This window comes from Chaetodon trifascialis, chromosome 8 (genome assembly GCF_039877785.1).
Source record: "Chaetodon trifascialis isolate fChaTrf1 chromosome 8, fChaTrf1.hap1, whole genome shotgun sequence".
Lineage (NCBI taxonomy): Eukaryota > Metazoa > Chordata > Actinopteri > Chaetodontiformes > Chaetodontidae > Chaetodon > Chaetodon trifascialis.
The window spans coordinates 28,850,731-28,873,848 of NC_092063.1; the positions used below are offsets into that span (position 1 = coordinate 28,850,731).

Sequence of the window (23,118 nt, forward strand, 5' to 3'; positions counted from 1 at the left end):
TTGATTTGATATTTCAAAGGAGATTGTCCGTTTTTCCTTGGGCATGGGGTTTATGTCCATAATTATTGCCAGTGATCAGAGATGTGGAGATTAAGGCTGGAGATGTGCAGGATTGAGAGACCAGAGAAGCAGACCAGATCGAGGATCTGCCCCTGGTTGTGGGTGGGGAAGTTGGCGTGCTGGGTGAGGTTGAGGGATTGTAACAGATCCATGAAGTCGGAAGCAGATTTGCAGTTGGCATTGTCAATGTCAAGGTTAAAATCTCCAAGAAGGAGGACAGAGGGTGATATGGCAGATATTGGGTGACCAAGTGGGAGAGGAAGTCGGAGAGGAATGAGGGATTTAGTTGGGGGGGGGCAGTGGATTATGGCAGTGACCAGGGAGTTTGAAGGCTAGGTGTTTGAATGAGAGAGCAGGGGAAATGAAGATGGGGTTTTAAAATCCTTCTTAAAAACAGCAGCAACACCACCTCCTCGCCCCTCAGGATGTGGTTGTTCCATGTAGGAGTATCCGGTGGAGGTGGTCTGGTTGAGTGTAATATAGTCCATTGGTTTGGTTTCAGTGAGACAGAAGACATCAAAGTTATTGTCAATGATGAGTTTGTTTAGAATGAGGCTTTTATTGTTGAGGGAGAGGGTGTTAAGGAGGGTGAGTTTCAGGTGAGTCTGCTGGCTGATTGGTTGTGGATGACATGGAAGTGAGCAGAGATTGGGGCTGGGCTGTTTCACGTGCTGTTTGTTGGGATGACATGGGAAGTTGCAGAAGCTGCAGGTCCAAATGGAGGGAATGGCGTTTGGGGCCAAGAAATTGGGATTAATTTCATCGACCAGGGCTTTCATAACAACAGGAATGGAGGTCTTCATGATTGTGGAAGTGTTGTGGGTCCATGGTGGAGGTGAAGAGCGGAGGCGTAATGGAACTCCTGTCTTAAATCTGGCTGATGTTTGCTTCCTGCCAAAAAGATGGATGAACTGCTTCTCCTAAACAGAACAAACAGATTTTTTTCCACTTCTGCTACCCTTCTGCTTCTGCTTTATTGAAACCTGGCTCAATGAGCACATACCAGTGACCAGATACAGTAGCCACACCCAAGCAGTCATCTTAGACACCATACAGTTTCTGCCACTCCAAATTTAAGAAACAACTTAAGTAGATCATGAGCTCCCAGATTTGGTTTAGTCCACAATAACATTTTCATGAATAGGGGTTATTCACTTTTGCCTGATACAAAAAATGTGTCTCCAGCATTTCGTTTTAAGTATTTCATTAAACATGAAAATGCCACTCACCTGCAGTTTGACAAAATACTTGACGCGGTTCTTTATACTAGCTCCTAAATGAGAGAATTATCTGCTCTGCGGATTTTACTGAATTTGTCTTTAAAATATTACATTGTTATTTGGTCTTCAGGCACTGAGTTTGTGGTTGTGGAGGACTCGTCATCTCTGGATACCAATGCCATCATTCTAAAAGGCACCACAGTCCTCACCTACAAGCCCCGTCTGCTGGACAGACCCTTCTCTGGCAGCCTCGCAGGAATAGAGGTGAAATTCTCACTATCATAGCATCATTTGATGCTCAAATGTTAAGACTGCTATGTCTACCAGCATTTTTTAAATCAAAGAATCCTAATCTCAAAGAGAAAACTTTATTATAGAGATGATGAATGATCAAAATACTGCTGCTGCTGCTACTATTCCTCTAATACCAGAAGTACTTTTACTGCCATTGCAAATACTATGATTGCTACCCAGAAAGCAGCTAAAAGTATTGCATTTGCTACTGCTAAAACTGTTACCAGCACTGTCTTACAATTTCAACTCCTCTTCCCCATTCTCTTCAGACCTCCTCACACCCTTTGTTCACATTGCATTATTGCAGGAGTACTACTAACTGCTAACCCAATATCCAGATCATAATTTTATTAGTTTTGATTCAGACATATCTTGTCACACCCAGGTGTTCTCATGTCGGTTGGGCAGTGAGCAAGAGACGGCGCTGTCCATCATCGACCCAGTCAATGTTCAGGTGGAGCTGTGTGGGAGCCCCACATACCAAAGCAGCTCTGGTCTACTGGATGCTTTCAATGTGGATGACATCCCACCACTACTGGAGGTAAGGAGTTAGCGGTAAGGCAGTGGTTATCACTGTTGCCTCACAGGAAGAGGGATATCCTTGTCAGCTGGCTCCTACATTTCCTGTAGTATAATTTGATAGTGTCTTTCATTTGCTTATTTCTGTCTCATAAATGCCGATATCTCCACACCTTTGGTTTATAACACAGGCTCTCTCTCACAAATGTGTAGTCTCCAAGAACAAGATAAGACACCCAGGTGTTGTCATAAATTATTTTCTCAGTCTTCCCAAAGCAAAACCAAAGAAGATATTTTTCAACTTTTTTCACAGGATAAATGGTACACCTCATTGCTAGTAAAGTGACTTTGGTATATGAACAGGGTGAATTGCCCCTTTAATTGTGAATGTGATTTTCTGGCAGATTCAGTTTCCTGCTCTGGACATCCGTCTGTCCTACAATGACATTCAGCTCTTCCTGGCCATTGCCAAGTCCATCCCTACTGCCAGCACTCCACTGCCCTCTGACTCGGATACCACCACTGCATCCAACATTGAGCCCACTGCTACACCCAAAGAAAGTTTCAGGCAGAAGACTGAGACCGTCATAGGTATGTAAAGACCAGTGCATAGACTAATTTTTAGTCTTTTACACTATGCGTTTCCTTCCTCAAAACAAGTACAATCCAGGGTTTCGTTGGCAGAATTGTTACAGGGTTGTTAGACTATTTAGTTATAGTGATGGCAGTGATACTGTTATTCCACTGCTTATTACTGTTCCTGGAAAAGCTATTTTTAAGGTTGTGGTTTGTCCCCACAGAGGGCCACCTGACCCATTTACAAGACCTCGGCTTCAGGAAAGAGGACTGCAAAAGAGCCCTGATTCACTGTAAAGGTGACACTGTGAACACTGTAACCTGGTAACACTGAAACCAGGGGCCATATTCACAAACATTCACAAGCTTCTGATAGTAGTCTTAGAGAGCTCCAATCTCAGCCTAAAAATTTCTAGCAAGTAGCCCCAGTATAGTTGCTTTCGTCAACGAAAATTATGAGTAAATATCGTCGTCAACGAACCTTTATCACGTGACGAAAACGAGACGAGACGCAACGTAAATGCTGGTCATGTGACGATAACTTCAATTAAATATATAATGCAATATCGTTGACGAATAAAAACAAGACTAAATGTGGTTTACAAAATAAAAACTCTGCTAAAATGTCTCTTCATTTTCATTGACTAAAATGAAACGAGACGAAATGTTCTAACATTATTTCGTCTTGTTTAGTCACGTTGTTATTATATTGCAGTATTTCTGTTTCCCGTATCTCACTTCAGGGGCTGCATCAGGTCGCACTGCGTAGTCGCAGGCGGTGTCACGGCATTAGTTCCCACTCGCAGCATTATTTAAAAGATGCAGCTGCGGCAGGTTAACGTTAACGACAGACAACCGACACAGAGAATGGGACCGATGGCTGGCCAGCCGGCTTTGGTTGGTAAAATAAATATGTTGTAAATTCAAATCAGAGCGTCTTCATGTCTGGAGTGGATGTATTCTTGAGTCTATAAGGTAACAATAATATAATAATAAGACAACCTTGTTTGAATTGTGGAATGGGTTTGACTAAAAGAAAATTTTTGTTTCGTCTGTACTACTAGATACTATATTGACTGGGTTAAATAGAATTGCATTACTAAAAAGAGACTACAATTTTCATTGACTAAAACTAGACTAAAATATCATCAGTTTTTGTCGACTAAAACTAGACGAAAATAGTCACGGATAATTCTGACTAAAATAAGACTAAAATGCTCAGACTTTTAGTCGACTGAAACTTGACTCAACTAAAAAGAGTATGAACGTGACTAAAAATAATAAAAACTAAAATGACAGCTTGACACAAAGACTAGACTAAAATTAAAACAGGTCGCCAAAAGCAACACTAAGCCCCAGCTTAGGAGTGATTTAGGACAATTTTCAGAGGAACTCTCCGAAACTTTTATCGAGTGATGAGGCCTGGTTGACCTTGTTGCTCGGTATGATGCATACTTTTAAAAGATGTGATTGGCTGATAAAAAGACATGTCATTCCTGGTGATAAGGGACAGTCAAATAGATAGTCCTAATCATAGAATTTAGTGTTTATTATGACAAGGTGTAATTATGAATACTGTTTGATGTAATGAACATCTCTGTTGAATAAATTTTAAGCCATACTTAAAAAGTAGCCTAAAAGAAAAAACCACAGGCCTGCTTGTGCAGTAATCTGTTCACATGCTGATAGTTAATATTTATTTGCTTATGATTTTTATCATGCTCTTAATTTTAGTATGCAGTCTATTTGATAGGCCTATTTATGGGGAAAAATGGCTCAGCTTTCATTAATTTCTGTGATATGGCCAGCTTATTTAAGTAACTCCATTAATTGACATAACTGTACCATAACAATATGAGTCTGTGAAGGCGCTGTAATTGTTTGTGTCATCATTCTGCTGATGAAGGTTGCAACAGACCAAAGTCTTCACTGCTGCCCTGCTGCATTTTCCAGCTTCCAAATATCTAGTCAAAGTTTTGTGATCATTTTTATATCTGGCTTCATAGTGTTATTGCGATGGGTGGGAGATGTGAGCACACACAAGCTTCTTAAAAATCCTCCTCCCTCTTCCTAACAGTTTTTCACCTTAGGAACTCTCTTAAGATGTAATATTTTTTGGGCATAACTTTTTTCTTTATCAGAATCCAGTCTAAGGAGAAATTCTTCCAAAAAGTCATCATCGAGAATTTTCTTAGAATTTCATCACTAAGTGCAACTCTTTGCACTCAGTATGGCCTGTGGTAACCTAGTAGTAGAACTCAATAAGAAGTCTTGACCCTTATTTAATGAAAACATATTTAAAGACAAAAGGATATATCCCTCAGGCCAGCTGGACCAGGCTGCCACATGGCTGCTGGAGAATGCTGAGAACATGGCAGGCTATCCCAGAGCCAGAGCTGACTCTGGTTCCAGCAGCCATTCAGCTCCTCTGTCTGGGGTGGAAGTGAAGGCTGAAAGTGTCTGCATCTGTTTCATCGATGACTGCCTGGACTGTGACATACCACTGGCTGAGCTCACCTTGTCCAGTAAGTCTCATTTATTATGTACATCTCACTGTTTCCCCTAGAATTTTTTCAGGCCCGGTGGCACCCATTGAAAAAACCCTAAACAGACAAGACGCGTGGGATGGTGTATTGGCACAGTTGGATTAAGTCAGGTGGCACAGCAAGCAATTTCAATTTCAATTTTATTTGTCTGCAAATTGTAGTCTGCAATTCTGCAATTATTATATTTGCATTCAAGTTTTTGTTCACCCAGACTGTATTCAAGATCACAAGAGAAAGGGTGAGAGAGGAGAGGGTGACTTAATAAGGTGCATTTATTGCATACAAATGGAACATGCTTGATTACACATTGGCACAGTGTGCATTGTTCTGTGCTGCACTTGATTTTTCTCGGTTTAGAGAAGAACTTCACGATAGCATTGTGGTAGGGGAATTTCCTACACATAATTGAGAATCTATCATTTATAAATAATTTAAACATTTAACAAACATTAAACATAGAAGTTTTTTATTTGTTTTATTATAACAGAGTTACATTCATTTGACAATGCCTGGGGAAAAATGACCCCTTAGTGGTTCTAGTGGAAAACTAGCCTATTGTCTGTGTTCTTTTCATCATAATTGCTTACCAAAAAAAAGAAACTCAATCAGAACAAAAATGTAAGGTGAACAACAAATTGGAAACTTACCATGGGAAGTGTGGTACAACCAAGGGCTGTATTTGTGGTTACCTCTTCAGTACCAGGCCTATTTTGTCTGCCTCTTCTCCCAAATGACCTACCCAAAATAAATAGAGTATATCTTCACAACTACATGGGCTGTATGAATAATCTTTGTCTCAAAGAAAGCTAAGACCTGTGAGATTACTACAGAAGTGCCAGAATCAAAACATATGTTACTATGTCAGAGTAAATTAATCTTGAACACAGTAGAAATTATTAATTAAAAAAAACAACAACATTATTTTGAGTAAAAACCACCTTTAAATCATGTGATAAAGGCCAAATTCTTCTACGAATTAGTAAAGTCATATCTGATGAGTAATTGTGCAAAAGTACATGCCAATTTGGTCATTTGGGGGGCAGGACCCAAGTTCACCATAGAAACACCAATGACGATACAGAAGGAAGTAAGCCCAAAGATAGGGTATTTGATGTGAGCACTCCCCCCACTCTTGAAACCCCCACCTCTTTATGGAAACAACCAGGACCCTCGCGGTCGATCGTAAACTAACACAGAGTCATAGGAGCAGACTGTAGCAGCGTTTTTTCGAGCTGGAATATAACTTTTGACCATAAAACAGCAAAGGTAAGACATACTGTATGCTTTTGAGAAATTTTTTTTTAGGACTGTCAGTTTAACGCGTTAATTAGATTAATTAATTACGCTGCAAATTAACGCGCTATTAAAATTAACGCAATTAATCATGAGTGGCAAGTCAATGCGCAAGCATTTTAGATTTGGCCCTTTGAGTGACCGGTAGGCTGCAGTGGCAGGTCGCATCCTACCTGAGCCACTAGTCAAAAACAGGGTGACAACAGACGTGGATGCGACACCGGAGAGCGAGGCAAGCCTACTTGGACCTTTGAATGGCAAGTTTATTTATAAAAAGAACAAAGACGGGACTATTAACAAGAACGCAGTGATTTGTACCTTGTGTAAAAAAGAATTTTCCTATCACCGTAGCAGCTCCAGCCTGAATTATCATTTAAACGCTAAACATGTAGTTGCCGCTAGTGCTACCGTGAGCTCACTCCGCCAACCCACACTTGCTGAGTTAGGAAAACGAATGAGTAGAGCCACGACAGAAAAACTGACAAACTCAATCGCAAAGTGGGTTGCTGCTGATTGCAGGCCGATTTCAATAGTGGAAGACGAGGGCCTAAAAGAGGCGTTTCAGATAGTGTCATCTGACTCTAATTTCCAGCTACCGTCGAGAACTACAGTGATGAAAAGAATTCACCAGCTGTAATGTGAATGTCAGTGAATTGTAATGTCCTAGAATTCAAATTCTTTATTTGGGGACCTTTAGCAGATACGAGATTAAAATGCGATTAATTAGATTAATTAATTACAAATCCTGTAATTAATTAGATTAATTTTTTTAATCGCCTGACAGCACTAATTTTTTTGCTACTCTTTGGCTGCTAGCTCACAGAGTTTTGGTCGCACAGTGCGGAGGCAGACATTGTCGTGATCATCAGACTCTCTGCTTTCATATGATATCAGGCTTTTGTGGTTTGTATAAAGTGGTGAACACAGCAGACGCTCTAAACTGGATGTACGCTGTTTTCGCGTTTTCCTTATATGCCCATATAATTTATTGCAGTATGAATTAGGTTTCGTTTTGGTGGCAATGCTTGATAGAGGCTTTTAGCTGAGTTTCTTCCCTTATTCTGGTATGGTACAAGTTAGGGCTGGTGGTTATGAGTGTGACCATTAATCATCAACGCACGCATCCCAGGTTGCCCCCTGTAGAGGGGGCACCGTACAGAAGAGGTTACGCCATTCGGGATCCCAGCCAGATTTTCTGTGTTTAGCTGTATTTTTTTTTTGACTAGGTTACCAGTCGGACCGGGCCCGTGGTCACCTGTCAGACGGGGGTTGGCAATCAGAGGCAGTAGGCAGTAGGCAGTAATGGTCCTTGAGCAGCCCCCCTCTCCACTGCAATCTTCCCCTGTCTCACCTGCACCTGTCATTTTTTTTTTTTTTGAGAGTTGCCTCTGTTACTCTCTCTTCATCTATTTTCCTTGGCTCCAAAGCCTGGCAGAAAAACTTCTTTATATTAAGACCCTGTTTACACTTGGGAAAACGCATATGTTTTCATGCGGTTTGGCCTCTCGTTTACACGCAAACAAGTTTTTTTCACGGAAAACGATCATCTTTAAAAACGCGTGTAAACTGGGTTAAACAGCGTTTTAGTTTCTGAAACGTCACAACATGCGACTGAATACTTCATGTGAGCGACTTATGTTTACACTCGCGCCCATAGGTTTGGCATACTTATGATGCGCTCGACGGCATATTTATCTGGGTTCATGTTAACGACAACATTTTTGAAAACGATGTTGTGTGCACGATGTTAAAATATCCGTTTTCCAAAGTGCCCTGCTACGTGTAAATGTAGGGTAAGTTGTCTGTCGCCCGCGATATTTTTTCTTTTCTTCGGTGGTGCCATAGTTGGCTAGCTACAAACCTTAAACATCCCATAAAATATGCCCGCACTCTCAGCAGCGGTGCTCGCATTGTTACTAGGCAATGAAGCAGGTTGACTCATGTTTCGCTGCACAGAGGCGCTCCTAAATGTAAATGATTATTGATTTATGAATGAATGGCTAGGCAGCTTATTTTTGGCATATTGATTTTTTTTTTGGCCTGGCAGGGGGTCTCCTTGGCCTGGCAGCCTGCCAGGCCTGTACAATGGTAGGGGAAACACTGCATCTGCATTATCAAACATATGATGAAGATTGGGGAATTAATTTTATTAAACTCATAACCAGTAATGTAATTATGATGAAAGGTTACGCAGCTCCTGCTTCAGTATTTGGTGCTCAGCAAATTCCTTTTTGAGTTTACTTAGAAATCACTGTCGTTCACTGTCAGTGACTGTTGTGGTTTATTGTTGCTTTTATTTGGCTCTGCTTATTTAAACCTGGGGTGGTTCTGTGGCCTGATGGTTAAGATGCATAGCATATAACCAGTGTCCAAGTTTGATCCCTGCCTACCATTGTCTCATCTATTTCTCTCTCTCTCTTTCTCTCCTTGCATTTCTGAATCACTTGCTTTCACTATCAAATAACTACCAAAATATTATTGTAAGCAACAAAACAAACTGAAATCACTTCTTTGTTGTCAGCGGAGTAAACACTCTGTATTAAGGATTGTAAAAGTTCTTAAGAACTCGCTAAGTGTCCCTCACTATGCTACAAGGAACAGTGCTTTAAAAAAGCCTTGATAAATAAATAATTTCAATCCAGGATCTTGAGGATGAACATCTCTTGTCGCAGCCTGACTGTGATCTACATACTGTTTGTTATTGCAGGGCTTTATGTTCTGCAGCGCATTGGTTCCAGCCAGGAAGGCAACACCAGCTTCACCCTGTCTGGAGACTACTACAACAGAGAGTTGTCAGGTAATACGGTTTACTTTAGTGTAAGTATAAAAACATTTGTTTTATCTTTTAATGTGAATGTGATATATACTTTTTAGTCAATCTTTGGAAGAAACTTGTTTTTGGCCATGAAGATAATTCAGCTCCATGTTTGTTCATACCTATCAAAATAAGAGTGGTTAAGTGAGTTCATGAACTACCAGCTGAATGACCTGATTCAAGTGGGCTCAAGCCAAGAATGATGAGTTAGGCAGAAGTGCCAGCCCTATACCATCTGAGTTCCAACACATGGACTGGCTTAGGTCGCAACACTGTTGCCTCACAGCTAGAAGGTCCTGGGTTCGATTCCTGCTGTGGGCGCTGGGACGTGTCCTCCACCATGCCTTCGGTGCCTGCTCTTTGAGGAAAAGGGGGCCTTTCTGTGTGGAGTTCGCATGTTCTCCCTGTGTTCACCTGGGGTATCCTCCTTAAAAAAATAAAACATTAAAAACATCACCACCTGACCATCTCATCACCTCTCATCATCCACCACTTATCCGGGGTCCGGTCACGGGGGCAACAGCTTCAGCTTCAGCAGGGGACCCCAAACTTCCCTTTCCCGGGCCACATTAACCAGCTCTGACTGGGGGATCCCAAGGCATTCCCAGGCCAGTGTGGAGATATAATCTCTCCACCTAGTCCTGGGTCTTCCCCGTGGTCTCCTCCCAGCTGGATGTGCCTGAAACACCTCCCTGGGGAGGCACCCAGATGCCCGGACCACCTCAACTGGCTCCTTCCAACGCAAAGGAGCGGAGCCTCTTCTCCAAGTCCCTCATGGATGACTGAGCTTCTCATCCTATCTCTAAGGGAGTTGCCAGCCACCGCCCTGAGGAAACCCATTTCGGCCGCTTGTACCTGTGATCTAGTTCTTTTGGTCATGGTCCAGCTCTCATGACCATACGTCCCTGCTGCTCCGATGTCTCCGACCAATCTCACGTTCCATTGTCCCCTCACTTGTGAACAAGACCCCGAGGTACTTGAACTCCTTCACTTGGGGCAAGGACTCATTCCCTACCCGGAGTAGGCAATCCATCGGTTTCCTGCTGAGAACCATGGCCTTAGATTTAGAGGTGCTGATCCTCATACCACCCACTTCACACACGAACCGATCCAGTGAGTGCTGGAGGTCACAGACCGATGATGCCAACAGGACCACATCATCTGCAAAAAGCAGTGATGAGACCCTCAGCACACTGAACTGCAGACCCTCCTCCCCCCGACTATGCCTTGATATCCTGTCCATGAATGTCACAAACAGGATTGGTGACAAGGCACAGCCCTGACGGAGGCCAACCCCCACCAGAAACAAGTCCGACTTATTGCCGAGTACCCAAACGCAGCTCTTGCTTTGGGTATATAAAGATTGGATGGCCCTGAGAAGTGGCCCCCTCACCCCATACGCCCGCAGCACATCCTACAATATCTCCCGGGGGACCCAGTCATATGCCTTCTCCACAAAACACATGTAGACTGGCTTGGCATACTCCCAGGCCCCTTCCAGGATCCTTGCGAGAGTAAACAGCTGGTCCGTTGTTCCACGGCCATGACGGAATCGGCATTGTTCCTCTTCAATCTGAGGTTTGACTATCAGCCGAACCCTCCTTTCCAACACCTTGGAGTAGACTTTACCAGGGAGGCTGAGTAGTGTGATACCCCTATAATTGGCACACACTCTCTGGTCCCCTTTTTTAAACAAGGGGACCACCACCCCAATTTGCCACTCCCTAGGCACTGTCCCAGACTTCCACGCAATGTTGAAGAGATGTGTCATCCAAGACAGCCCCTCAACGCCCAGAGCCTTCAGCATTTCTGGGCAGATCTCATCAATCAGGCTTTGCCACTGCGGAATTGTTTAACTACCTCAGTGACTTCCACCAGGGTAATTGATGATGATCCCTCATCAGCTTCCAGCTCTGCCTCTACAATAGCGGGTGTGTTGGTCTGATGCAGGAGTTCCTCAAAGTGCTCCTTCCACCGCCCAACTACCTCCTCCGTAGAGGTCAACAGTGTCGCATCCTTACTGTACACAGCTTGCATGTTTCCCCGTTTCCCCCTTCTGAGGTTCTGGATGGTTTTCCAGAAGCACCTTGGTACCGACCGAAAGTCCTTCTCCATGGCTGCTCCGAACTCCTCCCACACCCGCTGTTTTGCCTCCCCTATGGCTGCTGCCCGTCAGGCCTGTCAGTACCTTGCAACTGCCTCTGGAGTCCTCCGAGATAACATATCCCGGAAGGACTCCTTCTTCAGTCGGACGGCTTCCCTGACCACCGGTGTCCACCATGGTGTTCGAGGGTTACTGCCTCTTGAGGCACCCAAGACCTTTAGACCACAGCTCTCCGCCGCAGCTTCAGCAGTGGAAGCTTTGAACATTGCCCACTCAGGTTCGATGCCCCCAACCTCCACAGGGATGCCAGAAAACCTCCGCCAGAGGTATGAGTTGAAGATCTGTCGGACAGGGCCTCCTCCAGACGTTCCCAGTTCACCCGTACCACGGGGTTGGGTTTGCCAGGTCTGTCTAAAGTCTTCCCCCACCTTCGGACCGAACTCACGACCAGATGGTGATCAGTTGACAACTCTGCCCCTCTCTTCACCCGAGTGTCCAAAACATGTGGCCTCAGGTCAGATGATACGATAACGAAATTGATCATCGACCTTCGACCTAGTGCACTCTGGTACCATGTACATTTATGAGCGTCCTTATGTTCGAACATGGTGTTTATTATGGACAGTCTATGACTAGCACAGAAGTCCAGTAACAAACAACCGCTCGGGTTCAGATCAGGGGGGCCATTCCTCCCAATAATGCCTCTCCACGTGTCTCCATCGTTGCTCATGTGTGCATTGAAGTCCCCCAGAACGACTATGGAGTCCCCTACCGGAGCCCCATGCAGGACTCCAATCAGGGAAGGCCAAATACTCTGAACTGCTGTTCGGTGCGTATGCACAAACAACAGTCAGAGTTTACCCCCCCATAACCCAAAGGCATAGGGAGGCGACCCTCTCATCCACTGGGGTAAACTCAAACGTAGTGGCACTCAGCCGAGGATTTGTGAGTATCCACACACCCGCCCGGCGCCTCACACCTTGGGCGACTCCAGAGAAGAAAAGAGTCCAACCCCTATCGAGGGGATCAGTTCCAGAGCGATGCTGTGCAAATGCATGTCTTTCTTTCTTTCTTAACTGTGGCTGGTGCAGCCACCAAGCCAGCACTTCTGCTGGGAACAGATGTCAGAGCTTGGGTGCCTCTACTGCCTCTCTGTCCTTGCCTGTCCTCACCTCACAAAACTGGCAAGAGTAACAATAGCAGTGTTGAAAGCTTTCTGATGTTCAGCATGTGGTTGAAGATGCTATAAAAGTGATGACAGAACTGAGAAGTGGTCATGATTGCACGTCCTGTGACAGATTCTCTTCAGCAGGAAGAATTAGAAACAACAGGTGGCAAACGCAAGTATGTTGGTCCCCCAAAAAATACAACTGATGTGGTTTGGGATCATTTCAAACAGAGACAAAGATCGCCTTCTCTGGTGACCAGTCAAAGTGGCTGGTATTGCACTGATACTGAGGGCAGCCCAGGACATACACAATTTAAACAGTTGATCTCCACCAACCTCTCAAACTTTAAAAGTTCAATCATTACATATTATTTGCACTACTACAATAATGCAAATTATTGTTTACATTTATTTATCATCTGCAATTTACACATATATTTTCTGGTGCATAGTTTATAGCTGTTGCTCTTTCTCTTTAAGAACTGCTGTTATTCTTTGTTGAAATAGTTATAATTCCCAAATTGGGATCAATGAAGTAACAATCTAAGTCTAAGAAATTGTGCATATGTGCCAGAAGCTCACCATCAGAGCGGGTGTTCAGTACTGCAGGCAAAGTTGTCAGTCTGTTACATGTCCTACTCAAGCCTGAAAAAGTAAATATGCAGGTTTTTCTGACAAAAAAAAAAAAAAAAAAAAAAAAACTAGAATAGGCTCAAAGAAAAGCCTAAACTTGGTGTGTAGAACACACTTTTATGCTCATTTTCATTACAGCTTTTTTTGTTATTTGTTACTTTGTTATAATATGATATGCTGGCTGCATGCTATAGACTGTGGCTTTAAATTAATATTTGTCCTGGATTGTTGCTATAAACAATTTGTTGTTGATTTAACTCTGTTCCTTGAGAATTAGAATTGGGAATTTATGTCATGTCACTGAACTATTTGCAGGCCATCCACTGTATCTACACTCAAGTTTTATAATTGTTGTCAAGTGATGTTGCCAATGTTGTTAACATTTGCTATTCCATTTCTGATGTTGCTCAGAGACACTGTAACAAGTATCACATTTTGTTAGTGTGAAAATATTAATAAGAATTGTTAAAGACTTTAGTTGTATATCACCTTTCATACTAGAAATACTGATCTAAATACTTGACAGTGAAGAAATTATATGGACTGTGTGCTTCACATAAAAATGAATGTAAAATGAATATAAAAATATGTTAAAAACATGAATGTAACTTAAGATGGAAAATTACAGTAGAAGTGCGCAGGAAATACTATAGCAGCAATTGGCAGCTCCATCAAAGTCCTCCAGTGTGATTTCCAATCAGCTGGTAATACCATATACAACGGGAATATTTGGGGAGGGTTTAACAGTACCAAAAATTGGATATAGTCCAACCTTAAAGGGATCTGAAAAGGGGCTCCTCTTAAAAGATCCCAGTAAAGCTAATAAAGAGAGAATACTTACCTTGACTAGCATAGCAGAGCTTTTGAAGACACATGCATTAGCCTGTCAGTCACGTTAAATGACAGACTTTATTGATCCCAACTTGGGAAATTATTTTGTTGCAGCAGCAGTTTAAACATACACATAAAATATATACAATAAAGAAGAATAAGGATGCGCCTAATAACTAAGAAAAATAATGTTCTTAAAAAATTTAACTAGGAAACATAGAATAACAGCAATTCTTGAAATATAACTAAGTATAACTAAATATATAGTTACATAATATAGATTCTAATATAGAATACATGTTATATAATATTCTAATAATATAATAAAAACACAATATAACTAAATATAGAAACAAGTATTACAGTTTTTCTCCATTGGTTTGGCTCATTTCTTGAAACAGAAGTTACATTCTCAAAATAACATGGACAAACCTCCAAACCACTTGGCAGTTGTTCACAACAGAATTGAATTTTTCACCACTTTCATTTCACCAAATTGCAAATGTCTTAGTACATGTCTCGATGTCTCAGAATATCTTTGCAAATGATTAAGTACAGGTAGCCTACAGTTAGCTCAGTTAGCCTTCATTTAGTACAATTTCAAAGATCTTGTTGATCTCAACTGATTGTTGATTTCTCAGTCTAATGGTTGTTCTCTCCAAAACATACCAGCATCATTTCATTGTATAAGTCATCACATGCATAATAGTCTGTTCAATTGTCAAAATTAATCAAGAACATAAAACATGAATACCATGTATGAATCTCTTGGAACATTTGATAAATTGATTACACTAATTGACAGTCTCACACAGTTTTGAGAGGAGTTTCACACATCTCAGATGAGAAATCAAACAGTATTTTTAGTTACCTGACAGGTGCTGTCCATGATTGTGAATGCTGCCAAACATGTATATATAGAGCTTGACCAGGACCATTACAATCCCCTACAATCAGTGTAGGGGATGGTCGCGACATGCACTCCGTTTCTTCCCTCATTGCATTGCAAGGGAGAATATACGCTGTGATGTGGACGAGAATCTGTGGCCAGATAGACAGCAGCGTGGCCAGGAGGGTGAGGAGGATGGCTTGGGGGGCGAGGACGGTGGCCAGGAGAGGGAGGATGAGGACAGCGACCAGTGAAGAAGTGTTAGTTGTGAAACTCCAGCTTTACTTACAGCACTGTACAGGCTACATATAAGTTTTTTGTTTAGGTGTTTAGATTACAGTATATTGTGCTGTATACATATTATTTTTACTCTAATGTATGGAAGTTACTTAATAATGGTTACAATATCCTTGGCATTATCAGTGCAGTGTGTGATGTCAAACCTTGGAGGCTACTCTTACTGTAAAACCCTATTTTTTATTTTTAGTCTTTTTTTTTAGTTTTATGCACAATTGTATTCTGTTAGCTTGACAAAAAAACTAGTACAGTAACCATTATCAATGAAGGACTGGGCTAAGACTGAGAGGTGGACATGAGGGATATTTCAATGGCCCTCTGCCATAGTGACAAAACATCTAAACATTTTGACTTGCAGTGCTTACACAATGCCAAAGGGACAATGCATTTTAGGGGCACTGACTATTTGTATGAGAAAGGAATTAAGTTTTGACACATGAGTGAACTGTTTTGGGAGAGATATGAGCTTTTGCAGGTGAACCATGGTGTTGTGCTGAACCATCCAGGTTATTTTGGCAAAAGCACCAAGAGTGTTGAGAACGTCCGGTCTGTTTCAAGAAATGAGCCAAAGCGATTGAGAAGGATCTTTGCATTTTGGTGGCACTGACTATTTATATGGGAAAGGAATTTAGTTTTGAAGCATGAGTGAACAGTTTTGGGAGAGATATGAGCTTTTGCAAGTGATCTATGTTGTTGTGTTGAACTGTAAGACTGTTTTGTCAAATGATCTTAGAGTTTTGAGAATGTAATTTCTGTGTCAAGAAATGAGCCAACCAATGGAGAAAAACTGTAACAGCAGTTCTGAAGACAGAGACCAAGCCAGCGGGATGAACTCTATACACTAAATAATAGAAATGCTGAGCGTATGGAGATTGTCACCAAAACACCATGTAGTTACAGGGCTACTAGTAAAGAGTCCCCGCCTGTCTTTTATAGACAGGGCTGCCCTGTGTCATGTGACTTTTTAATATTAAATATTTGACCTAGCGGTCAAGAAAAAGAAATGGAACTTAAAACAGTAGTTTTGAAGTTCATCTCCTGGCACTGATAAAAGCCCTAAAAACTCACCTCTGTTTATCACAATTGCTTATGTACAGGGTTTGTCCATAAAAAATTCTCTAGATGTAACTCTATACCTTTTGCCTTCATTAAGTATGTATGGATCTATGAATATGTAAATAGTCCTTGCCTCAATCTCCTGCAGTCTGTTTTACTAACTACTGTAAGCTACACAATGGCAAGTGGTTATATAGGATTAATTCAGCCATACATGTTCCAGCTGGAAACTACTTCCAAAGAAGAGTGAAATGTACAGGGTAACAAGTCAACATATCAGAGTGGTAATGTATTGTATGTATTGCTTTCTGCAATGTTAGAAATGTAACAGGAATAGTTAATATGAGGCATTGGCATTGGAAAGCGCCATCCCTCAAATTGAAAGGATTGGTTCCTTAGGTGTTGTGACGTATGAAACCCTGGCTGTCTGAATCCAGTTTTTGAGACTGTAACTGAGGTTCCATAGGAGAAATGTTAAGCCATGGCGTTGACTGCTTATTTTGCTTCTGCAACATCCCATGGACGTGTTTGTTATGTTTAAAGTATTCTGATATTTATCAAGATGTGCAACAGCGAAGTACAGAGCAATGAATGATGAAATTATCTACAGATTGATTAGACCTCCAAGCAAACTGCAGTGGATCAACAAAAATGTTGCTATTTATGAATGATAAAACATAGTTTAAAGTCACAAAGTGGTAATCAATATCGTGTGTGTGCCAGGGTGGGAGCCCTTCATTGAGCCCTGGCCCTGCTTCCTTTCCTGGCAGCAGCAGGCTGCTGGCCGTCTCCACCCTCCGCGTCTGAAGATGGGGATTCGAGCCAAGCAGAGACTGGATGTAAACATCACTTCTGTCCTGTTGGGTGAGTATATAAAGAAACATGCACAGGCTGCAAGTTGTTTGAAGTGTTTTGAGGTTCACACAATCTTAAGTCAGATCACTTAAAACTATTTGGTGCTGGCTTCCAGTTACAGTTTTAAACTTGTCCCACAAGCCAGAAAAGCCTTTATCCTCTCCTTCCAGAACAATACAACACCACCAAGAGCTCCTGGATAGCTGACTACTGTAGCAAAGAGGAACAGACCCCCCAATCTTCGCCCCCCCTAGCCAGGATGGGCTCCTCAGTCGACCCACCCGGCTTTGGACAAAGTGAGTTCCAGCTACACACGGCTACACAAACAAATCACTGGGTAGTGAAGAACTTCACTTTGTTGAAAATATGTTTCGAATTGATTGAATGGATGGCCAGATGTGGCATCTTAGATAATGATTTTTTATGTGAAAATGATCAAAATAAATGAGACGATAATAGCATAGCCAGGTAATTGTTTCAAACGTTTAAGCTTATGCAGCCTCTTAATATAATAATAATTTATCTTGTACTAGTTGTTATCATCTTTATTTGCTGTTGTCTTTGTAGTTGGATATACCAGAGCTAGTCAGAATTAACATGCCAAGATAGCAACACAATCTGAAATTTGTACTTCACAGTGATGAAAGTATGATGGTCTTGGCCTGCTAGGGTTGCAGCGGTATACTGGTGTCAAATCAGCAGTTGTCATACCATGTACATTTGCTTATCTGCAGTATTGAATTCTATTATATTAGTGTTAGAAACTTAAAATAGATACATTTTAATATCAAGTTTCATGTCTGTCCAGACACAATATTTTGTGAAATTATATTAAAGTGTTTGTTCAGCCAAAAAAAAACATCAGATTTAATTCTTTTAAGGGTCATTATAACTGAAAATAAAAACAACTGTTATAGTCTATACTTTGATACCATGATATCATGATGAGATTACTGCAGAAAAATGTCATACCGTTGCAGCCCTAGTACCAATTCAAAGCACACTGAAAGACATTGTTGCCAGCATAAATTATATGTCTTGATGGTGATATTCTTTATTTTCCCCATTATCAACAAATATCATGTGCAGAACCAAACCAACACTGAATATATCTGATAAGTATGCAGAGGAATAAGTATATCTTATCTGTTGATTATTGTTTTGATTCATTAATTATTGATTGGATAAAAAAAGAAAAAAGCTAATGCCAGAAATCCACAATTCAAGTTAATTTAAGAACAAATAGAAGGGACAGAATAATCTTAAGCCTTAGCTTTTCTTTTTTTTGGGGGGGGGGGGGGTGAATTATAATTATAATCATCTGTTTCTCCTCTCAGTTGTTAGTCTCTGTCTTTGCTTTTTCAATTTGCTTACCGCAGAGACAAAATAGAAAGCCTAATTTCCTGTAATTCAGTATTAGTATCAAGAAAGTGTTATGACTGAATAACATATAGTTGGTTTTGATATTTTCATGGGATTTGTTGATAATAAAGAAAACACAGTATAACACTGGTAATCCCTTAAGCAGCTGTTTTAGGACTGGTTGCATTTCAGATGGTTACTTTGGCTGTATGAAGAAACTTGGTTAATGGGTTGCTCTATTCTGATGAGCTGTTGTCAGAACAGGAGGTTTAGCTGCTTTTGTTTTTTTTTAACATGAGCTAAGAAGTCCTAAAGGCATGAGTAGCATCAATCAGTAGAATTAACTGCAAAACCTGCCACTCATCAGCCAAGTTCTTCTGGTCCCTCACCTGAATAGGAAATGAATGGACTTTTGTTATGTTGGTTGCTATTCTTAACACATGTATATAGAGAGGAGATGACTTTAATTGAACCATGACTTACACTATTCTTAACAGTATGCATTTGCAGAGAAATTCTGATTTCCAATACAGAGTACAGAATGAGGATGATGAACCTCTAACCCTCATGTGTGTTCCCTCTGCACGTGTCTCTGTTGTGTAGTAACTGTCTCTCTCTGCTGTCAGGTGTTCCGCTTGCTCATCTTAGAACTAGGAGCACAGCCAGTTTGACCTGCCTCGAGCAGCAGATTCACTCCAGAGGTACAGTTCAGAGTTTAGTCGCCTAGACAGACTCCCTCAGCAGCACACTCAGCATTGCTGATCTCATTCACTCATTATAAGTTTCTCCCCATGGGTGTTAGACATCTTGCATTGTTTTGACGATTTGTTTGTAGAGTAGCTTTGGAGTAAGCATGAGTCAAAATAGAGTCATAAGTCTCTTAGAATGTTTTCTGCGAGCAAAATGTTCAAAAATGATGGCAGTATACATTTAGTATACAGTGTACATTTACCATTTTTAATTCAAAATTGGTCACCTAAGTGAAATGTGCAGATCTGATGAGAAATGGATTGATGAAGTGACTTCCATAGAAAGAAAATGGAGCATGCATATCAAATGTTGTGGATGTGCGGTTGGATGCATGTGCATTGACTGCCAAAGGTAGCAAGTGGCAGTAGAAATGCCCAATCAATTTGCTAGTCATAATACTGCATTGACCCACACCATTGGTCTGTGACCTGCTGTGGGAAAAAGCTGAAAGGTATCGAACACCAAATGTTCATGAAGCACCTTGTTTTTCCTCATCTTTCTAATCATCACAAGGCATTTAAAGACACTGTTCTAATTGTCACCAGGCTTTTAATAATTGTGGTTTCCACACACCGTAAATTTGAACTATAATCACCTAATCAGCAAAGAAGTAGTGGACAAAACCCTAACCAAGCACTGATCTCCCTTGTTGTTTGTTTTGGTAGCCCAAGGAAAGCCCTTCACAACAAGTAAGCTGCAAGATGCCAAGTAAAAAATGTAGAATGGACAGTAATATTGGCTGCTCCTTTGTTTGTGGCTGTTGTTCATTAGCCAGATGTATAAAACTCTGTAAGGCAGAAATAAACATGACCCTTCTTTTTGGTAATTGTCATTAAATGTAATGTAGTTTATATCACTCACTAAATCAAATTGTTTCACAACAAAGAGAAAAATTTAAAAAAGAACATAAACACATGGACTGGAATCCACAGGTTGCAGTAACATGCCAAGATCAGCTCTTATGTGTCAGCAAAGACAGCAAAGAAGAATGCTGCAAGCCTGTAAACATGGATAAAAGTTGTGGGAAAGGTGCCTGTGAACAGTGAGTGGTTAATTATTGTTACAACTTTCTCTGCGAAACTGTTCAAAAGCACTTTTAAAGTAGTGAGAATGGGATCACGAGCACAGGTAAAGAATTTTAACTCACAGACAACTTTCTTGATCATGTCAGGTCCCCTGCTGTAAAGCAGTGCTTGGTGCATTTGGATTTTGAGTTATACTTTGTGGTACATTCTCCATCCTTTTCTGAGTTATGTTCGTTATGATGGCCAGCATCTTATCACTAAAAAAAAAGTCAGAAAATGAGCTCTTCACACTGTCCATGAGACTGTCAAAAGTTCTCTTGAACAGTTAAAATTTCTATTTCTAAGTTCAGAGAAGCAAGATCATCTGGCGCTTCTGACTGCAACAGTTTCTTTTGAGTTGATGTTCTGTTTCTGTGGTAGTTTTTGTTTAGAGCAAAATGCTGTGCAACGTTTCTTTTCAGTGGCCTGTAAGAAAATCTTTTTTGATCAATAGTTTCTGTTTGTTTGTGTGCTTTTATTTCATAGTTGTTTCCACGTATTGATGTGTATACTGTAAGAGAAATTCTCCCTGTTGATCATTGAGAGTTGCTAATTCTCTGAAGAATTGCAGACTCGGTGTGATGAATCAGGTCTCTTTAATACATGCAGCATGGAGGGAAGACTCATGCGGAGTGTTCTCTGCAGATCTCTACAATGTCTTGGCTTTTATACTGTTTAGCAACAAAAAGGACAACTGGTTGTCGTATGCACCTGGTATTGGTAAATCAGTCCCTCAAAACAATGACCATTTGGGGGAATGCACTCATCGTTTCCCAGGGTTCATACTATACCATAAATTCCTCAGGTACAATGAATCGCACCCTAAATTTCCCCCTTCATCCTGTTTCCCTCATTGAATGTCCTTTTGTCCTCTTTCTCACCATTGTGAGAAAGGGCAACTACAATTCATTGACTGATTCATGGGATTAGTAATTCAATCTAACTTCTACAATATACAGACTATTCATGTGTAAAACATGAAAAATTATCAGTAGGCCAAGGTCATAATTGTTTACATTACAAAAATCAGAAGTAGGATTTTTCCTTTCTAAACAAGTTGCCTTTCTTACAGGGGTACTCCAATGATTTTTATGTTGTTGGGGGCACATTTAAAGAAGGAATGGTAAACATCAAAGCAGGTGGAGCAGATATATCATGGCTTTTAGTCCTTAGTAAGTGCCAGACTCAAGAAACACTGGATAAAGTAGCTTAAAGTGTATTTTCACACCCACTGTTCATGATGTAGGCTTTCTGTTCTATTTTCTGTTTGTAATCTTCAACTTCACCTGATGATGTGAGTCTCCAGAGCCACAGAGGGTACTGTACAGTTGTTATCACAGGCTGACCAGTTGTCTGGTCCCCACTTAAAATAAAAGAATTTTAATGTACCTTTGCCTTGGCTGTGATTTTAAGTCTCAAGGAAAAGTAAGGATGAAAGTAAGTGCATGACTATTAGAATTGAACATAAACTACCAAAGTTAATGCTGAATAATGTAATAGGCCTAGCATACTCATGTTCTATTTTTTCACTTAATTTTCCAACAGATGTCAAGCTGTCCAAGAGGAGGCAGCCGTTCGTGCCATATGCTCTGCGCAACCACACAGGATGTACCATGTGGTTTGCCACTCTGACTACAACCCCCACAAGGTAGGTGAAACTACAACCACAACTCCGTATGTTACCTTAACTACATGTACTGCAAACTGGTACAGCACGTTTGGGAGATTTTGAGTGATAACTAGACAAACTGAATTTACTGATGCCTAGCACGCTATGCTGATTAGTTTTCAGCAAGCAAAGTAATTGGAAACATTTGTGGAGGTAAAAACATTATTGTTATAGTAATTGCAAGAAAATATGTGACATCACCTATTTTGGTTTGCCGATTTGGTATAACATTATTGTGTGACAGACTATATAAGAATGCCAAATTTGGTGTCATTTAAACAGTGCTATGAAAGAACAATGTATCACATCACCATCCGTTGTTGGATTTGCATCAGATTCCATATGTTCAGCATAGAATTTTGGATCAGTGCAGCATGCTAATAAGTTGTGTAAATGTGTCAACAGTTCTTAAGATGGAGATATTAGCTGGTTTGTTCGTCTGTTCAGCACTTTAGTCCAGAGCAAGATATCTCAAAAACTGCTGTCGAGATTGACAATAAATTGAGCCAAATACCTCTTGATGTACAGTAATAAGCATGTTACAATGTTACAATTAACTGAGCGTATTCATGCTCCCATTACTTTTTGACAGTAATGATCCCATGGAACTTACTCTAGGACATCCTTGAGAACAAAAGATTTCAGTTCTCTAGCTATTAAAGCTATGAGAATATATTGTTGTTCAAGGTACTGCTTAGACAAATGAGACCAACAGTTCCAATGTCAAAAACTGATCTCTCATAAATTTCTCAAGCTAAAGCTTTTCACATGTTCCCTACAGGGTGGCACTGTCTCACAGCAGTAGTGCAGATTCCATCTCAGATGTCCACGGCCCAGGAACTGATGACACTCACAATGTTAGCCAGTGGAGAGAGGTCATGCCTGGGGAGGAGATTCCCTTTGAGTTCGAAGCCCGTGAGAAGCTCCGCCACCGGTACAGTTCTGATTCACATTCACAGCACCTGTAGATTTCATCCCACGAGTATGAAATTGTTATGATACTTTTATATAATATTGCTGGCATCATTCTTTCTTACTTAACAACATTTCACCACACACTGTCAGATTTGTCTTTTATTTCTATTTCTCCCCCTCTATTATGCTTTAAAATGTGATG

General features: G+C 40.9%; 1 protein-coding gene across 4 annotated transcripts in view; it reads left to right on the forward strand.

The window, feature by feature from the left end:
- Positions 1 to 23,118, forward strand: part of vps13d (vacuolar protein sorting 13 homolog D) — a 261,953-nt gene that overhangs the window by 52,535 nt on the left and 186,300 nt on the right. For 3 of the 4 annotated variants that reach the window (XM_070967714.1, XM_070967715.1, XM_070967717.1), the window contains exons 32-42: positions 1,411 to 1,544; positions 1,960 to 2,115; positions 2,498 to 2,684; positions 2,894 to 2,968; positions 4,994 to 5,194; positions 9,216 to 9,305; positions 17,025 to 17,165; positions 17,327 to 17,452; positions 19,145 to 19,219; positions 21,878 to 21,980; positions 22,783 to 22,935. In XM_070967714.1, coding sequence (XP_070823815.1) covers positions 1,411 to 1,544; positions 1,960 to 2,115; positions 2,498 to 2,684; positions 2,894 to 2,968; positions 4,994 to 5,194; positions 9,216 to 9,305; positions 17,025 to 17,165; positions 17,327 to 17,452; positions 19,145 to 19,219; positions 21,878 to 21,980; positions 22,783 to 22,935 — 1,441 coding nt within the window. The remainder of the gene's footprint in view (positions 1 to 1,410; positions 1,545 to 1,959; positions 2,116 to 2,497; positions 2,685 to 2,893; positions 2,969 to 4,993; positions 5,195 to 9,215; positions 9,306 to 17,024; positions 17,166 to 17,326; positions 17,453 to 19,144; positions 19,220 to 21,877; positions 21,981 to 22,782; positions 22,936 to 23,118) is intronic. The other variant, XM_070967716.1, reaches the window with a different exon arrangement.